The 20,156-nt window shown below is 44.7% G+C and overlaps 2 protein-coding genes across 2 annotated transcripts; both read right to left on the bottom strand.

Moving 5' to 3' along the window:
• Positions 1-317: 317 nt before the first annotated feature.
• Positions 318-5,101, bottom strand: C9H11orf42 (chromosome 9 C11orf42 homolog). Its single transcript, XM_036927043.2, is given in 5 exon segments — positions 318-451; positions 711-1,025; positions 1,028-1,114; positions 1,117-1,507; positions 5,030-5,101. Coding segments are annotated over 5 exon segments (999 nt in total).
• Positions 5,102-9,807: 4,706 nt separating this feature from the next.
• LOC118933085 (olfactory receptor 52W1) lies at positions 9,808-10,918 on the bottom strand. The gene has a single exon (XM_036927059.2). The coding sequence runs from the start codon at positions 10,916-10,918 to the stop codon at positions 9,956-9,958; it is 963 nt and encodes a 320-aa protein (XP_036782954.2). The 3' UTR covers positions 9,808-9,955.
• Between the last annotated feature and the right edge of the window lie 9,238 nt (positions 10,919-20,156).

The raw sequence follows: 20,156 nt of genomic DNA, 5'->3' as shown, positions 1-20,156 counted from the left end.
TGTGCTCATTCTTCTTTCCAACCCTTTTTCTTTGAGGCTGGGGCCCCAAGAAGGTTGTACATAGGTGGGGAGGTGGTTGGGGTATTTTCTGTCTGGTGATGACATTGATGCTTAGGTTTCAAGGTGCTTCTTAACCCTTAGAGGGTGAGGGGTCATGAAGCCTAGGGAAAAAGTAGGGACTCTCCTTCTTTAGACCCCAGAAGGAAGAAACAGCATGGGCTCAGGATGGTTTGGGGGAGCAGCAGCTGATGTTTATTGGGGATCAATCCCTGTGCCAGAATTTGGGGGTTTTGACCCCTGCATGTTCTGCCTCAGCTTCAGTCGTCGCTGTCGAACTCTGAAGACAGACCCTGCAGCAGGGGCAGGGACATGGAGTGCCGGTCAGGGTCCCTAGGGCCCACGCCCTGGGCTCCTGGTGGGGAACTGCGGGGGTTGAAGAGCCAGTTCTCTGCTAGGATTGGGAATAGTCACAGCTTGACTCATGCCCTGGTCTGTCTGCTTTCCTGGTCCCTCCCTCTGGTCTTGTGCTATGCCCACCCATCACCAGGACCATGCTTCCATCTCACCTTCCCTGGCTCTCTCACTCTGACCCCCACCTGATGGTCCAGTGTGGAGTTGCAGGTGCCCCACACATTCCTGGGCTATACTCCCCATGCCCTCTCCCCCTCCGCCTTACCTATCCCTCTCATCTTCATTACCCTTAGCAGTACCTGACAACATCTGGGACCCCCTTCAGAAGGGGTTTCAGCCTTTGTAGGAGAGTCTGGTGAGTCTGTTCTCTGGCTCTTCCTGGGGAGGTGGTGGTGGTGGGGCCAGGACAGGTGGGGGTATATCAGCAACTTTGGAGGTATTGGCTGGGGCTTGAGTTGGGGCCAGAGGTGGCATGGTGTTGAAGTTGGGTCTAACCCATTTGGCCCCGTGGGGCAGTGGGTCCTTGGTCAGGGGCTTCTGTGGTCCTACCACTCCTTTGGGCTGCAGTGAAAACTTGAGGCAGGAGAAGGCAATAGGCAGTGACCATTGTACCAGAGCTGCTGGGCCTCATGGGCTGTAGGTAGCAGCCCTCGCTGCAGCCAGGAACAGGAGAAGACCTGGTAGATGACATAGATGCTGTGGTGCTTCGGAGCCAGGGAAGAGTCTGATGTAGGCTCACTTGCCCTGGTGGCAGCAGTAGGAAGGTTACCTTCTTGCGCAGGCCACCCATGTGCAGGCGGATCTGGCAGGGCTGCCCATCCAACAGTCGCATTTCTTCATAGGCTGTCTCTGCTCGGCCATTTGGTGAGTATTCCCAAGTGCAGTGGGCACAGGTACCGTCAGACCCAGTCTGCTCCAGGAGGTTTGGTAGCAGCCCCACTGGTTGTAGCACCCACCGGCCCTGCCGAACTGGTAAAGGTAGGCGGGTGTGGTCTGCGTGGGACTGTTTAACTAGCACACCCAGTAGGTCATAGCAGACTGCATCCGACAGGAAAGGCACTGCCACTATATTGGGCCCAAAGTGCTCCTCGATAACCTGCAGGTGGCCAGTTTATAGGTCAGGGACTGAGTTAGGGGAAGGAGTTACCTGGTAGCCTTCTCTATATTGACCCTCCCACTGTTCACTCGTTGATAGTATCTCTACAACTGCTCAGACTGTTAGGCCTCTTACTTATCTCCCAGTTCCCTCCTGTAGCAAAACCTTGAATGTCTCCTATGTTCCAGACTCTGTTAAAAGACTCATAAAATAATGAAGGTTTGTCCTTGTCCTAATAATAGGTTGTCCTAAAGAGCTCAGTCTAATGGAAGAGACAAAAATGTAAACAGTAGTCGTCAGCTCAGTAAGAGAGTAAGGTGTGGAGGAGACAAGAAGTAATATAACAGACTTTGTCTTTGACAGGAAAGGAACAAAGAAGGTTTCTAGGTGGTAATACTTGAGCTTTGAAGGAATTAGGTAGGAGAATGGTCAATGCAGGCAGAGGGAAGAGTCAGTGGAAAAAATCTGAATTTACAAACTAAGATGGGTACATTCAGGAGCATGTAATTTCATATTGCTTAAATGTAGTGTATGAAGAAGGACACAGGAACTAGATTATAAAAGGTCTTGAGGGTAGCTAAATGATGGGGAATTTTGTCCTGAAGGCAGTGGGAAGCCCCTTGAAGGGCTCTGGCTAGGAGGGGCAGGATCAGAAAGGCATTTTTAAAAGCTAATTTTGATAGGAAGACATAAAGGAGAGAGAGATCAGCTAAGAATATTGTAATACTTCAGGGAGGATGAGGTGAGGCCTTGAACTAAAATAGTGGGGGAAGATACTTAGGTTGTAAAATTAATAGAACTTGGTCACTTAATGGGTATGGGAAAAGGAATCCTGAAAGGTTATTCTTAGGTAATTGATTAGTGGTTGATGTCATTAACCAAGAGTGGTTATTCAAAAGTAGGTTTGGAATGTCCATTCTTAAAACTATCTATAACTCCTTAGTATATACACTTCCTGCTATAGCTGCAGGGCATAGTTCTTTTAGCTATTAGAGGCCTCAAATGCTAGTTCAGTATGCTTTTAGGGATTCCAGTTCCTCTTGGTTTTGTCCTTGTCTTGGCCTTTTGGGCTTGGTAACCACTTCTGGAAAGTTAAACATTGTGACCAACTGGGAAACCCTGTAGAATCCTCTCTAGTAATTGTAGTTAGGCATGATCTCGACTCATCCAGGATATTATTGGGTGAGACTTCCGTTAGGGAGCTCACAAAATAACCTCTTTGGGTTCCTTTCATCTTTGAGACCTGTTCTTAAAATGCTGTATGCTCTGCTCCCCTCCCCAGGCGCAAATCCCCACATGTCTGAGTCCCTACTGATGGCATTGCCCACTCTGCAGGCTTTCTGATAGAATTCCCTAGTGGTCCCTTAAGGCTGATCTGTTTTTGCTACACAAAGCTGTTTGAGAAGTACTGTCCCCTAGCATAAGAGGAGGGTAGCTAACTGATGGAGTTCTGTCTGTACTTCAGATAATCTGAGGTAGCTTGAAGACAACTGTCGTTTTGTCACCTAGCCAGGGAAATAACCGGTGTTCTTTTTGATCTGCATGGAAGAATTTTCCATCATTCCTTGTCCTTTGCTTCACTGAGACATGGAACACTTTCTTTTGGGTGGGGCCTCAGGCTGAAGAACAGAGCTCTAAGAAGGGCCAGTTGGGTTGCAGGGGTGAGAGCAGAGCACTGGTGGATAGGCATTTTTGTATAGAATGTTTTGCTCCATGACAATGAAAGCATGGTCACCTAGCTTAACTTCAGAATCCTACTCTAGCTGCTTTTTTGGTGCCTGGGGTCCTATAAAAATAAGACAAATGGGAATGTCTCCCATAGAGGTCCCTCTAATAGGAATGTGACATTTAAAATACCTGGTTCTTAGGGTCCAAATTTCTGCCCAAATGTGAATCTCTGACTTAACTAGAGACTCTTGCCCAGAATATAGCATGAATTTGCCATGGGCGTTTATTAGGTAGCTCCTCTTTCTTATGCTTGAGAGCCTGGTGATTATCCTAAAATAGGAAAAATAAGGCGCTCAGGTCTATGCTAGGGTGACTGTTCTGGTAGAGTCACCATTTGAAACCACTACCTGTTCCCACTTCACTTTTACTTCTGGGTGGAAGTTCTGTGGAACTTACAGGCCTGCAAATTTTGATCTCTTAGGGGCAGCCCAGGAAACTGATGGTATGGAAGATTATCTTCCTGGATATTCCCTGGCTAGTTTGAATTCTGAATTCAAAGCTCTTAAGCCACATTCTGTTTTGCCAGATGTGTACAAAGTGCCCAATGAACTGTCAGCAGTTCTAGAGAGGAATGGTGTCCTCACTCAATGGTGTCCTTGAATTTGCCACACACTGCCAGTGGTTTACCCTGCATGTCTCTACCCTGAGTTTCCTCACAGTTTTTCATTTAAATAGGACAGGGAGTTTTTCTGATACTCAGAGATGGAGTAGCTTTCTAACAGGGGAAGACCCCATTTAATTTCACCCAAATTTTTATTGATCCAATCTAAGACCAAGCTTCTACACTGCCGAACCCAGGTCCTCTAGTACTCGGGCTCTCCTGTTTCCGCTTCCCTGGGAAGCTGACCTTTGTGGTTGAGCAGCTGCTCCATTTCGAATGGGATCTACATGCTATTAAAGCTGCCTTGAGTTTGGTAGGCAGTACTTTAAGATGGTTGTTTGAAACTTGGTGGGCTGCCTTCTATGAATGCTTTAAGTTCACCCTCCTTCAGATCATAGAACCAGAAACTGATCCCTAAATTCTGCAACCTCAGAAATTACTGGCCATTGAGATTTGGTGGGATTTGTTGGATACTTGGAACTCAGATCCAGCTGAGATCTGCCTGCTCCTGGCAATCTATTTTTTTGGCTCAAAACCCAAATTTCTCATTCGGGAAGTTTCTCATTCGTGGAAGTTAAGGCAGAGGGAATGTCTGAGAAGAGTTCGAAATAAAGCCCAGCTTCTTTGGAAAGTTTAAAAGGTCTTTCATGATTAGCCCCTGTATCTCTGACCTCATTCTCACCACTGCTCTCGGAACTCTGCTCTGGAGGACTATTCACAAACAGGTATCTTTCTTTTTCTCCTCCTGGATTTTGCGTGTGTTCTACCTTTAATTTGTATACTGTTCATTCACCCAACCCACCTACCTACCACTCATGATCTCATTCAGGTGTTTATTATGCACCATTTATGAATCAGGTATTCCTCTACCCTCTATGTGTGAATAACTCCTACTTGTCTAGCTAGAGGTCAGTGTCTCCAGGGAATCTTCCTGACCTAAGTCCTACCTCTGACTGTGCACACCTCTTTACTTTTACAGCTCCCTGTTGCTTTTCAAGGGAACTTGATGTCTTGGCGATTGTGACTAAGTCGGACAGTGTGTGCAGAGCAGTCAGTGCAGTGCCTTGCAGGTGAGCTCTAAGTAAAGTTAGTTATTCTTGCCTTCAGGCTTCTGCCCCTCTGCCCCTGAGCTGAGCAGACCCAGCGAGGTCACACTTCTGTTACTTCCTTCTTAGCTCTCTTACACTATCTACCTTATGCTTGATGAGCATCCAGGTGGTATCAATTTTATCCAGTGTTAGCAGGTGGGGGATACCATCCAACATGGTGGGGTGTGAGAGGGGTCAGGCAGGGCAGTGGCTGCTGCAGGAACCCTGAGCTGCCCATAGAGGTAAAGCCCAGGCCTTAGGCTGTGACCTACTACAGCATGAGGTCATAGAGGTTCTGCTGGCTGAGGGGTCCTTGGGTGGGGAGAGGGCAGGCATTTCCTTAGCTTCACTCCAGTCCATGGTCTTGCATCACCTATCATTCTGCTTTAGGGGAGGAAAACTCAGGTATTCGTCAGGATGAGTGTGTGAGGGTGTGTGTAGTTCTTGGTCTGAGTTCTTTAAAGAAACAGGATTAGGCCTCTCCTCCCTTCAGCAGCCTTCTTGAAGCAATTTTCTCTGCTATCTTGTAAGCTGCAGATGGCTTTGTGAGCTTGGATCAGGATCCTGAAGGACATACAGGAGAAGTATAGATCAGGACTTAAACTGAGAACCAAGCAGGTGTTCTCAACCTTGGGTATACTTAGGGATTACCTGGGAGCTTTAAAAATTTAGTGATGCCTAAATCCTGCCCCCAGAGGTTCTGATTTAATCTGTCAGGAGTGTGTCTAGATATCAGGATTTCTAAAAGCTCCTCAGGCAATTCTAAGGTGCAGCCTAGGTTGAAACCCATTGTTAGTGAGTGGGTTACACTTGGAGTGAAAGCCAGGTGTGTGTGTAGGAGGGTGCCCTGCTGAGGTGACAACATGAAGGATGAGAATTGGGATAGTGCTGCCTAGTAACTAGAAAGCACTTTCAGGAAGCCAGAATATCCAGGTAAATTTGAGGAAATTTGTCTTCATGCTTCACTCTCTGTCCTAGGCTGATCTGTGATCTAGTAGGTACTCTCCTAGTGTAGCACTAGTCTGTAGGATTTCCCCTGAATCTCTGTGCAGAGATCTCAACCTGGTGTTTTGCAGAAGAAGAGCGTTTTTTTCCCAGAGAAGAACCACTCTAGAGAGCTTTTCCAATAGCTGCTCTCCTACTCCATCTCTGATCTATAATAGTCTTTCATTGAGTCCCTCTAGAGAATCTCCCATGTGCCCAGGAAGCCTCTTTTGGGGTGGGGAACAGCCTTCCCTAAACCAGCCCAGCAGGTATAGCTATCTCACAAAGGGCCATTGTCTGAGCTGGGAGGGATAGCGTAAGTATGGGGTACAGGGAAGGGTCCTACGGAAGAGAGTGTTGCTAAGAAGAGTTCCTAAAGGATATGTAACTGGCCTCAGCAGAGGGCAGATCTCCTTAGACAGAGCTAAGGGTATGGGTGCCAGGTCTTTGAGCAAAGGGGCCTATGTTCTAGAAGGGGAATTAATATCAAATATATGTTGAACCCTTATGTGTTAGCGGCTGTGACAAACACTTTGAATGCATTATCTTACTACCTTTAGTAACCTCTTGAAGTACTATTATTTCCCCATTTTACAAGTGAATTAACAGGCTCAGGGAGATTAAATAAATTGTTGCAAGGCTTACAGTGAGTCAGTGGAGGATCTGGGATTCAAAGCCAGGTCTGCCTGTTTCCAGCTTGAACCACTAAACTGTGGTTAGCAAGGGGGGACATCCTGCTCGCCTGCGTGTGTAATATGAGAGGTGTGTGCTAGATGCAAGTGCAGAGTGGTGTGGGGAGGAAATAGGCAGGAGGAGGGGAGTGCTGCAAGAGAGCAAACCAGAAACCCCAACCTTCTTGCTAAGACAAGTGCAACCAAGTCTATTCCTCTTAATGTCCCTTCATCACATTTTTTTATGGTGATTGACAAGGAGAGGTCACCTGGTATAGTGATAGTTGGCCCCTCTCTTCCCTCCAGAGAGGAACTCTGAGATGACAGGGAGAGAAGAGAGACATGCACAAGGAAGGACAAGAGACACAGACATGGGACGAAACTGGCAGTACAGGGAGACAGAGCTGCAGAGGCAGAGTTACTGACAAGCAGGCAGAGAACGATGCACATCCTATCCTGAGGGGCTTCCAGAGTTGGGGTGGGGGTGAGGGTTGATGGGCTTTTGGTGTAGCTGGGTGATGATCTTGTTTGGGTTTTGTTCGTAAAGGGGACTCAGATGGGAAATGGGGTCCTGATGGGCTCTTTAGCCAGAAGCCCCTACCTTCCGTCTTCTCCCTTTTGCTGTCTGATTATCATGATTCTCTAGGCTCCCTGAATTCCACCCTGCCATATCCTGACATTAGGTAAGCCTGTCTTTCCCTTGGGTCACAGAGTCTGAGACTGAAAGTTGCTGAAGGAAAACAGATGACAACTGAGTTCTGGATGGAGCTGATGAGCCCCAGGGCTGGGCTGATGGGCCCATATCCTGCTCGTGGGGTTTACCTCCAGTGTTGCATGTTCCGGGGTGTCCCTGGAAAAAAAAGACTTAGATTATCTGCAGCATGTGAGGGGTGACTGGAGGGGAGAGCATGAAGGGAATAACCAGGTGGGGGCTGATGACCCAGAGAACATGAGGTTCTCTGCAGGGTCTCTAGATCAGTACAGAATAGTGTTGATAGCAAAGACTTCAGTGATATAAAGTCCAAACAAGTCTCTGTTTCTCTCAGGCTATGGGGATAATCATTCAAGGTTCCTAATTTGGAACTGTTTGGGACAGATGTGTTTTGTAATTCAGAATTTTTCAATTTTAGGAAGGGAATATAGTGCCTTTATCATGTATAAAGGAATACCCCAGTGAGATTCAGTGCCCTACAGTCATACACATCAGTATTTCTGCATTGTATGAATATTCACACCAAGATAAATAAATACTATCAATATAATTGTGATGTTTCAGGTCAGGTTTTGGGCCAAAATGATGAAAAAACTTGTTTCTTCAGAGATGTTTTTATTTTGGAATTGTTGATAAGGGGTTATGGGCTTACAATTGTTCTCAGGTTGTGTGGAGTAAAGCCGATAAAGCCTTCTGAACACATCACATGTTCAGTATGTCTACAGTCTCAATCCTAAACAATACAGATGTCCAAGGGGGTGGGTTTTGGCTTGAAGAAAGAAATGTCTTAGATGAACAGTGTACAGCTTTGCTATCAGCTGCCTTGGGGAGTTGTGCACAACAGGGAGCGAAGGTGCCTTAGAAGAGAGGCTTCCGGTGGTAGGATGGTGACAACTCATTGCTTATGAACATTGGCAGCATAGGATTTCCCTTTTTGTGTACCAGAGGGGAAGGACAAAAACGGTGTGTATGGGTGTGAATGTGTGACAGGACTGTCACATATGCCTTTCTTTATAATAAAGTTGTAATAAATATCTTACTGCATACATCTTTGTTCACATCTCTATTTTGTTAGGATAGATTTATTGAAGAGGAATGCCCAAGAGAAGTATCTTAAAGACTTGTGATACATTAGCATTAGGATTTTGTCATAATTTTCCACAAAGGCATTGCCTGGAAAGGGCTTTTTAACTCAGAACTTCATGAAAAAGATTAGTCTTGAGAATGACTGAGGACCTACATGCTATTTGAGGAAAACTGTAGATTTCCTTCTCGTCCACTTGGCTTCAGTGTGACAACACCTGAAAATTATGCGGAGCTTCTGGGCCATTTCTTCAGTTCTTTGCAATGAGAACCTGGTGAGAGCCCATGTGACCCTGGAGAGGGCATCACCTGCTTTTCCAGATTGGCAGCCTCTTCTGTGAAGTAGCCCTATTGCTTGGCCCAGCTGTCTGTGCTAAGTGGTCAGCATGGCACCTGGCTTCAGGTCTTCACAGCTAACTTCTAGACCTGAGGTTCTGACAGTTCCTGGAGAGCTCAGGTCTGCCTGCACAGCCTGCAGTTTTTTCCTGACCTCATAACAGTCACTCTCTGCCTTCTGTGTGAGAATTATACTTGTTCTGGACTCCATGCTGTTGTGAAAGAGCTTTTGTGCAATGTCCTTTCCAGTGTGGAGTCAGCTGAAAGCGACCCCCCTGTTGGGCAACACCATGATACTGCCTTTGCAATAACTGTGCTGGCAGCCACAGCAATGTAAAATACTCTTATTGCATCCTACCACACCAACATCACAGGCTTCTAGTGATGTTGGCTAGGACAGGTGGGAGTGCTGAGGAGGATTCCATTTGAGAATTCTACGTTTTTGTCTGAGGATGCACAAAAGGGCAGATTGGTAGGAGACCACAGTGACGCTGGACCTCAGGCAAAGAGGTGAAGTGGTTACAGTGATTTTCTGGGCTATCAAAATTGCTTCAGTTGGACCCCTGACCCCTGAAGCTGCAGGCCCAGGAGAAGTTCTAGCCATTAGTTCTTGAGACTTTGGCAGGGGTAGAGGGAATAATGATTCCACATGAGACCAAATAGATTCTATGAATTGGAAATATCTTAAAGATTGGTGTCCTGGACAACATTGGGACCCCGAGGGACATTATCCAGATTCTCAGAAGGTGGGGGATAAACCTCTAACTCCTTTCCTAAGGACAGGCTGAAAATAACATGGCTCCAATAATAGAGAGGGCTGTGATCCCAGATAAATACTTGTCTCCAGAGGCAGTGTCACTCTTCCCAGAGCCTCAGATCCAGGATTTATAGAGGAGCTTTTGTCTGAGAACTTGGGCAGACTTGTTCTTCCCAGGGGAAGAGAGCAGTTCTGTTTAAGTTAAATCTTGTGTGCTATGATCCTATGATAATTTCTGATCTCCTTTTAATTTCCCACGCATGATAATATGTAGCCCCCTGACTCTTCCCAAGCAGGATACATGTCTACGCCAAAATTTACAGATGCTAGTGGTACACATAGGGGTTTCACAGCAAATATCTATTGAGAGATTATCACAGTCCCATGCAGCTAATGGGACAAAAATGACAATCCATACCTCCAGGCCCCAGTCCGTCTTCTGAATGTCCCCCACCTCCATTCCCAAGTTCCATTGTTTCCACTGCCCATTAGAACTGGCTTTTTCTGAACATGAAGGTTTCCAGAAGCCGATCCCTGATCTGCTTGGTGCGGATCCCATAGATGAGAGGGTTGAGGGCAGGTGGCAGCAGCAAATAGATGTTAGAGAGAAGGATGTGCACCGGCTTTGGGACAGTGTTACGACCAAAGCGGTGTGTGAGGTAGGAGAAGAGACCAGGTACGTAGAAGGCCAGAATGACACAGATGTGGGAGCTACATGTACCAAAGGCCTTGGCACGGGCCTCCCAGGTAGGTAGCCTCAGCACAGTGTGGGCAATGAGCCCATAAGAGCCAGAGATGCCTAGAATATCTATCCCTGACACAGCCAGCGAAAGAGCCAGCCCATACAAGTTGTTGGCCCGTGTGTCCCCCACCACCAGCTCCACCACTGCCATGTGTGCACAGTAGGCATGGTCTATGCTCTTGGCTCGGAAGTGCTCAAATTGTGCCACCAGCAGAGGGAAAGGCACAACAATAGCCACAGCTCTCAGGGCCAGTGTCATGGCTGCATGGCCCACATGAGCTTTGGTGACTAGGATCGGGTAGTGCAGTGGGCGGCCTACTGCCACAGCATGATCACAGGCCATGGCCAGGAGCACACCAGATTCCATGGCAGTCAGTGTGTGGACAAAGAACATCTGGATGAGGCAGGCAGCGTACGGCACAGGCCGGGGCCCAAGCCACAGCACAGCCAGCAATCCTGGGCCTATGGACGTGGCTAAGGCCAGGTCTGTGGCTGCCAGTGTGGCCAGGAGTAGAAATACAGGCTGTTGCAGTGTGGAATCTGTCTGCACCACTGCCAGCAGTGCTCCATTGCCCATCAGGGCCAGCAGATACATGGGCCCAAAGACCAGTGTCAGCCAGGCCTGGGTGCCCCCTAGCCCTGGGATGCCAGTCAGTATGAAAAAGGCTGGGCGTGGGAGGGTGGCGTTGAGCTGTGAAGCTTCTGCCATCCTGGGAGAGGTGGCAAAACTAGGGCTTATGGGGCATGTCTCCTGATAGGGAAGGACAAAGGAAGAGGTTTTGGGGCTGTCAGAGTGTCACAGAACCATCCATGGGATATGTGTAGGGGTACTGCAGGGCTAGGGGAACACAAGGTTATGACCTTTGGTTGGGGTTTTGGATGGATAATATCACAACCCTAGTTAGGATGGGAGAGTCCTTTGTGCCTGAAGGATCATGAGTGTTGTAGGGGCAAAATGGGGGACTGGTAGTGAGGAAGGGGTGCTCACTGCTGCAGTGGCTGGTACAGCTGGAGTTCTCCAGTTGGAGGTCACTTGAGAGTGAGATTGAGATGAATATTCTTCTTTGGGGTCTGAGGAGAGTCAGTCCAGTCTCTGTAGCCAGGAGAGAAAGTCTGTGCTGGATGGGGATCCAGCCTTAGGCTGGTCCTGTCTCTGACTGTGTGTCCTTAGGCAGAACCCAGGGCCTCAGCTTCCTCAGCTCTACAATGCAGTGGTGTGGGGTGGGCACAATGATCTTAAGTGCCATCCAGTTTTCACAGTCTGGGCACTAGCCCTCCAGGAAGGGGGATAATAGAAAGGGAGCAACAGGAGGAGAAGGCAGATGGGAACTGGGGTGAAGCTGGAAGCTTATGTGATGGGAGAACACCTGGTGGGTTTTGGGGATGCTTACATTATTCTTGGTGCTGAAGTAGTGAACTTGAACACGGGCTGGACAGTTGCAGCTGGGCCTGGGAAGTGACGGAAAAAGACGGTAGCAAAAAAAGGAACTTCTTTGTCTCCTCTCCTTCACAATCCAGAAGGGGTCCCACTAGAGTCTCATTCCTGGGGTGCCAGAGGCAGTGGAGGGGACAGAGAAGGAGGAAATGGTACTCAACCCAGAGTAGCAGCCGCACGAGGAAAAAGCATCTCTGATGTTGGAGGAGGCAGAGTGAGTAGAACTGGTTCCTCCTGGAATCCAGCCCATGGCAGAAGCTTAACCAGCCTTGCGTGGGTGCTGACAGAGGAGGAAAGCAAGAACAGAAGCCTGGCCAGGGAGGGTTCTGCGCACTGCACCGCGTGCTGGCAGATGTTCTTCCCTTTGCCCGCCTGGCGGGCCCTTTTGTGGTCATTCTGCCTGCTTCCCTCAGCAGCCTTCCCCCACCCACCTGTGCCGCATTAACTCTTCCCTGCGGGCTTTGCTCCCTACTGATCTATGACTCAGGAAGTGGAATAAGGAGGTAGAAGTGGAGGTATCAGGAGAGAGACTGACTGATGGGAGTGAACAATGTGAGGAGGAGGAGCACTTCCTCTGGCAGGTCTTTGCTGACTCCCTAAAGTCTGGAGAAAATACCTTGCTTCATTCTTTAGTAGCCTTGGACCCCTCTTTTGTAATTACACCTCTCTCTTTCCCCACTAGACTGAGTTACAAGCAGTATTTATTATTAGCCCAGTATCTCCATTGCTCATCATAATGCCTGGCATGTAGTTGTCTATGAATAAGTTATTTCTTGTAATTGTAGGACAGAACTGCTGGCTCAAACAGGATTTGCTGAGTAACAGGGGCTCCTGCATTTTCAGGAGCCTTAGGTATCCATGGAGATGAGAAAGAATTACCATCAACTGAGTCTACTGAGTGCGATTCTTTCTGCTATAATGAGACATATTCTAAAAACCACCACACTGTGCAAAGTAAAGCAATAAAAAAACACGGAGCTTATGGGAAAAATGGGAGTAGGGGCACGACATTCAAAAACTTCATCAGCGACCACATTTCAAAAAGGTGAGGAACCTAATAAAAATGGTAGTACCGTTTTACACGTGTTAAATGGTTAGGAAGTATACGAATACAATAAGACGCTTCAGTTTTGCTTGCGGAAGTGAGCCTCACATGCAGATTGTGAATTACCCGGAAGTGGCCGGGGAGACCACAGTAGTCTCTGCTTACCTGCTGTCCCGCTCCCGCGGTTTCAGGTACTTGCGCAACCCCAGCAGGAAGCAGGTGATCCTCCTCCTGAGGATCGTCAGAAGGTCACTAGCAGCTAATGCTGCGTCACACTGCTTACGCCACCCCCCTGGGTGAGTACAGTACAGTGAGGTATTTTGAGACAGCACATTCAAGTAACTTCTATTATAGTATATTATTATAATTCTTCTATTTTATTATAATTTATTGTTCTTGATCTGTTACTGTGCCTAGCTGATAAACTTGATCATGGGTGTATATGTATAGGAAAAAAATCGTAGTATATATAGGGTTCGGTACTGTCGGAAGTTTCAGGCATCCATGGGGGGCCTTGGAATGTATCCCCAGTGGATAAGGGGGGACTACTCTAATCTGAAATTGGGTGGAATGTTGTAACACCAGATGTGGAGGGGTGTGGTTCATAATACAAATGATGATAGATGTTTGAGGTGCACACAAGCGTGTGTGTTGGGTTTTCTTACCCAGCTCGGTTCAGCTGGGTGTGGTTTTCTGCATTCACCTAATTTCTCAGGTGAAATGACTCAAAAGCAAACATGAAATTCACATGATGCTCTGTTCTCTAATGTATTAATTGGTTGGTACAAATTTGCATTTAAAAACCAGCTTTAAGGCAGAATTGATTGAATCTCTTTTGTGCCCGGCCCTGTGCCATGTGGTGAGGACACAGTGGCATTAACCCTGATGCCCTCAAGGAGCTCAGTATCTAGTGGACATAGTGATGCAAGCATTTGTTGGAGGGCTATTAAAGTAAATCCATTAATCGAGGCCAGTACCAGATATGGTGGGAGCACAGAAAGGAGCCTCTCCCTCTTCCTGGGGATTCAGGGATGTCTTCTTGGAATTATAGTAATGGCTACAGTTCTGTGGAGTTTCCTATGTGCAGGCAGTGCTCAAAGCCCTACCCTCACAGCATGCGTTTGCAGTGGGTAAAATTCTTTCTCCCACTTTACAAAGTACTAAGGCACAAAGAAAATAAGTAACTTACCCAAGGTCACACAGCTAATAAATAGCAGTTAGGATACTAATTTGGTCTGGCTCCAGTATCCTTGCTCTTAGCCACTACTTCAAACATTTCTGCTGAGATTTAGCACACGAGTAGTAGTTTTCTAGGATAGCTGGGACAAAAGGCATCTGTTCCTGGAAGGAGGCATTCAGGAGACTTTGGGATTGGCAGGCGGTCCTAGTATTGCTGACTGGGGAGATGTAGAAGGAGCTGCAATTGCTTGGCAGTAGGTGGTGATCTCTCATCCACTCAGGGAGGAGAGGAGCATTTGGGAGGTGGGAGCAGTGGGTTGAGAGGTATGAATACCATTGCATTCAAATGGCCTGAAGAGAACACTAATGGGACTTTTGGCTGACATATGTCTATTCTGGGCACTAAGTGTACAAATTGTTCATAAGATAAATCACAGACCCCTTAAGCCCAACAAAACTGAAGTCATTAAGTTCCTGCAAATCTGCTGTGTTCTGTGTTTCCCACTCTCCAGTACTCCAGCATGTACTGGGAGAAATCATTGACGTGTCACTATAAAGTTCCATAGTTGGTCCACCAGGCCTCAGTCCAGCATTATAGGAGCTCTCTGAACACATAGGGGGCCACCTGGCTGGTCTTTCCCTGTGACATTGTCTGTTAGAGAAGGGGATCTGACAATACACCTATGACTTGTGGGGCTGTATACCAGAACTTGCTCCCCAGAGGTGAATGCCAGCCCTCTTTGGGGAGAAGAGTTGGAGTGGTAGGAGGAGGGGAAGCTCACTGGATCTTTCAGTTGCTTCTGGACTGGCATGGGAAATAGGATAGGAGGTTTGGGAACCAACCCTGATTTTCTCACTTCTTTCACTAATGCAGCTACCACCAACACCTGCTATAGAACAGTGTTCCCAGAGGTCAACTTATGTCCATGTGGACCTTGTGTCTATGGTTTTCTCCTTACAGTGACCAATGAGCAGTGATACGTAAGAGTGAATTATCCATTTACACAATAGATTACAGATCAGAAAATTTTGGGTCCTAGTGCTCCATTCAACACTGAATTCTCTTCTAGAAACCTCCCTCCCAAGGCCAGATCTTAATTGGTAAGTCTCAGTTTCCAGGTTGGTATAAGACACCTCCATGACCAGTAGCACCCCTATAGCCCAGGCTTCACTTTCCCTCAGTTTCTGGAGGGGCAGAGAGATTTTATAACCCCAAGGTAAGATCAGGTGGTCTATCCTATGGAAGTATGGAGGAAGTCATGGAACCACTACACTACTCTGTCTTCTAGCTTCACTTCTTTCCTTTTGAGGCTCCATGAGAAGGTCTTTAATATTCACTAAGTTCTGGAGCACTGGATTGCTCCAGCATGTACTGGGATAGTGGATGTTCTGGCACTGAGGTTCTATATTTGGGAGATGTGTTTTCTCTCTATATTATAGTAGGATCTAGTAGAAGTCAGGATCTGGTAGGGGTATGAAATAGGTCAGATCTAGTTTTTATAAATTCTCCTGTAATATCATTTGCTTTCCTTATCTATTTCCCCCCCCTCTACAATTGGGTCAGTCCTTTGGACTGATTATGTCTTTGACCATATATAGTAGCAACTCTAAAATTCTCTTGCATGGTGAGGTCACAGTTCTCATCCTTGCCTCCCAGACAACACTGTAAGACAGTAAGATTAAGTTAGGATTCTAAAACCCTGCTTAATTTACCCAATCATTCTTTTCTTTCAAGGTGAGGCATGAAAGAGGCATTTTTTGACTAAGCTTCTCTAACCAACATTGGCTAAGGAGACCAGTGGGATGGTTTTTCAAAGACTTCTCTTGCACAAGATGAGTAGTGCCCTGTAAATGTTCTCTAGAATTTAGAAGGGAACTTCTGAATTGACTACGTTTGTTGGGGTAGTCAGCTACCATTCAAAAAATTAATTCCCTCAAGTTCTTTTCTGAGATAATAAGTAGCACCTTTATCTTTTAACATCGTTAACTCCCTTCCTCTAAGCTCACGTTGCATGGGTTACTCTTAAACCAGGAAAAGCACTAATATCATCCATAGAATTTGGCAAATATTATTAAGAGCTCATTACTGGCCAAGCACAGTATAGTGAATGGGAAAACAGCTTCTCTGCCCAGTTCCTTAAGACCTTGTGTATCTGTCTCCACTGGAGTGTATACACCACAGACATGGCTTAGAATATTTTAGCAGCTTCATAAACGATACCCTTGGTTCTAATATTCATTCTATTTCCTTTCTGTCATTTTTTATTGACAAGTAGCTAATATAGATGAAAATACAGAGAATAAAAATGGATGCCCATATATCAATATCCAGAATTGACAGTTGTTAGTATTTTGTCCCATTTGCTTTCAGTTCTATTTTAATAAAGGCAATACAAATTACAGGTAAAATTAAAGTTTTTAAAAATATCCAATAGTGTTCCATTCTCACCTTAGAGAAAGTAACTCTCATTCATTTAGTGTATTTTCCTAGTTCAGTTCTTAATGCTTTTGCTGACTGGTGCTTTAAAATATTTAAATAAATTATTTCTTACTGTGTACAGGAAATATGTCTTGAATTCTCTTTATGCAGATATACAGATCATTATCATTTTAAATTGGCAATTAGTTTTACAGCATGAAAATGTCAAATGTAATTTATTTATTGATGGAATTGTTTCTGGTTATTTTGCCATGTATACTGCTATGTAACATTTTTATACATATCCTTATTTACACATGTATAAAGGTTTCTCTAGAGTATACACCTAGAAATAGAATTAGTGGATCATAAATATGCACATTTTCACATTAAGCAGATATTGTCAAATTGCTCTTCAAAAGATTGAGCAATTCCAATTTGTATTCCCACTAGCACTTTATGGGAGATCATGTTTTTTAACATCTTTAACATCACTTTATATTATCAGTATCTTGCCTTTTGTGAATCTGATTAATCAGAAATATAAGTTCATTATTTTACTTTCATTTTTCATATATTTATTAGTCATTTAGATTTTGTCACCTATAAATTGCCTGATCATTTCTTTTGGCCATTTTCTATTCAGTTACCTTTTTAACCCTTGTATATTTTGTAGACGTTTTCTATATATTCTAGATACTAATCCTTTGTTTTTTGTTGGAAAAAAAACCTTCCAGTCTGTTAATTATAATTTAATTTTCTTTATGGTGTCACTTGTCTTACAGAAAACGTGAATTTTAATAAAAAGCACATTTAGGCCACATACTTTTGTATTTATTTTTATTTTTTGTAGATAATTATTTTTTATTGAAGGGTAGTTGACACACAGTATTACATTACATTAGTTTCAGGTGTACAACACAGTGATTCAACATTTATATACATGATAATTCCAGGTACCAGCTATCACCATACCAAGTTGTTACAATATTTTGACTATATTCCTTATGCTATACATTACATCCCGGTTACTTATTTATTTTACAGTTGGAAGTGTGTACTTTTTTTTTTGTTGTTGTGAGGGCATCTCTCATATTTATTGATCAAATGGTTGTTAACAACAATAAAATTCTGTATAGGGGAGTCAATGCTCAATGCACAATCATTAATCCACCCCAAGCCTAATTTTCATCAGTCTCCAATCTTCTGAAGCATAATGAACAAGTTCTTACATGGAGAACAAATTCTTACATAGTGAATAAGTTACATGGTGAACAGTACAAGGGCAGTCATCACAGAAACTTTTGGTTTTGCTCATGCATTATGAACTATAAACAGTTCAAATATGAATACTCATTTGATTTTTATACTTGATTTATATGTGGATACCACATTTCTCTCTTTATTATTATTTTTAATAAAATGCTGAAGTGGTAGGTAGAAAAAGATAAAGGTAGAAAACATAGTTTAGTGTTGAAAGAGAGCAAATGTAGATGATCAGATGTGTGCCTGTAGACTATGTGTTAATCCAAGCTAGACGAGGGCAATAAAACATCCATGTATGCAGAAGATTTCTCTCAGAACAGGGGGGGTGAGGTTCTAAGCCTCACCTCTGTTGATCCCCAATTTCTCACCTAATGGCCCCCCTGCGACTGTGCCTGTCTTAGGTTGTTCCTCCCTTGAGGAATCTTACCCGTCTCTGGCTAACCAGTCATCTTCTGGGGCCGTACAGGGAAATGTAAAGTTGGTAAGTGAGAGAGAAGCCTTATTGTTTGAAAAGGTTAGCTTTTTACTTCTTTGCGTATTTATGCCCTGGGGCTTCTATGCCCAGCATTAGTCTTGAGGTGTCTTTACCACTTGGAAGAATTATGATACTCGGTAAATTTGACATGAGGCACGAATTCTATTTAAGGGTTGTAATTAGGAAGGAAGAAGAAAAGCTATAGAAGTAGCAGGCGGAAGAAAACATGGGAAGATTGATTATTTCTTTGACATATCTTCTTGTAGATAACTTCAGCATGTATAGGTTTTAAACTACTAATTAAATTGCGTACACACATTAACATAATAGGAGTACAGTTATGTAACCAAAGCATACCTGTAATTACCAGCCATCTCCAGTGAAACCAAGAAAACCAGTTAGGCATCTTAGGCATTTGTGAAAACTTATCTATGATACGGTGGATATTGTCCAACTGAGCTTGAACAGTCTGAGAGAAATCAGACAAATTAAAACAACCCATTCCTGGGACTGTTCACATCCCATATGTTCTTTTAACAGTAAATAGTCTGTAGTTGTAAGATCTTGAAGCGCTACAATTTGCACTTCTCCTAATTCTTGTTTGAGTTCCAACAGTATAGATCCAGTCAAATTTGTTGTTTTACTGTATGCACAGGCCAGTTTAGATATCTCCTTCATTCCCATGGCAAGTCCAGGAACTGGTGGGATGAGTGCATCTACAGCTTGTAGCAGTGCGTGGATCTTTGTTGGGGTTTTTTGATGATCATCTTCTGGCATGAGTCTTCCAGAGAGTGCTGATGTTGGAAGTTCTTTTTCCTATCGTATCTTAGTTCATTTTCGGGGTAGCCCAATTAGGCTTTGATCCTCTGTATAAACACAAACAGACCCTTTGCCTACACTTTTATATGCCCTTTATATCACTGTGTAGAACTCATTGGAGGTCACCACACAGGAATGCTTTTTTTTTTTTATCATTAATCTACACTTACATGACGAATATTATGTTTACTTGGCTCTCCCCTATACCAGGTCCCCCCTATATACCCCTTTACAGTCACTGTCCATCAGCGTAGCAAATGTTGTAGAATCACTACTTGCCTTCTCTGTGTTGTACAGCCCTCCCCTTTCTCCAACCCCCCCATGCATGCTAATCTTAATACCCCCCTTCTTCTCCCCCCCCTTATCCCTCCCTACCCACCCATCCTCCCCAGTCCCTTTCTCTTTGGTACCTGTTAGTCCATTCTTGAGTTCTGTGATTCTGCTGCTGTTTTGTTCCTTCAGCTTTTCCTTTGTTCTTATATTCCACAGGTGAGTGAAATCATTTGGTATTTCTCTTTCTCCGCTTGGCTTGTTTCACTGAGCATAATACCCTCCAGCTCCATCCATGTTGCTGCAAATGGTAGGATTTGCCCTTTTCTTATGGCTGAGTAGTATTCCATTGTGTATATGTACCACATCTTCTTTATCCATTCATCTATCGATGGACATTTAGATTGCTTCCAATTCTTGGCTATTGTAAATAGTGCTGCGATAAACATAGGGGTGCATTGGTGTTTCTCATACTTGATTGCTGCATTCTTAGGGTAAATTCCTAGGAGTGCAATTCCTGGGTCAAATGGTAAGTCTGTTTTGAGCATTTTGATGTACCTCCATACTGCTTTCCACAATGGTTGAACTAATTTACATTCCCACCAGCAGTGTAGGAGGGTTCCCCTTTCTCCACAGCCTCGCCAACATTTGTTGTTGTTTGTCTTTTGGATGGCAGCCATCCTTACTGGTGTGAGGTGATACCTCATTGTAGTTTTAATTTGCATTTCTCTGATAATTAGCGATGTGGAGCATCTTTCCATGTGTCTGTTGGCCATCTGTATTTCTGTTTTGGAGAACCGTCTGTTCAGTTCCTCTGCCCATTTTTTAATAGGGTTATTTGTTTTTTGTTTGTTGAGGCGTGTGAGCTCTTTATATATTTTGGACGTCAAGCCTTTATCGGATGTGTCATTTTGAAATATATTCTCCCATACTGTAGGGTTCCTTTTTGTTCTATTGATGGTGTCTTTTGCTGTACAGAAGCTTTTCAGCTTAATATAGTCCCACTTGTTCATTTTTGCTGTTGTTTTCCTTGCCCGGG

This window comes from Manis pentadactyla, chromosome 9, assembly GCF_030020395.1.
Source record: "Manis pentadactyla isolate mManPen7 chromosome 9, mManPen7.hap1, whole genome shotgun sequence".
NCBI classification, from domain to species: Eukaryota; Metazoa; Chordata; class Mammalia; order Pholidota; family Manidae; genus Manis; species Manis pentadactyla.
The sequence above is the reverse complement of the archived record's forward strand: the minus strand, read 5'-3'. Positions and strand labels throughout refer to the sequence as shown.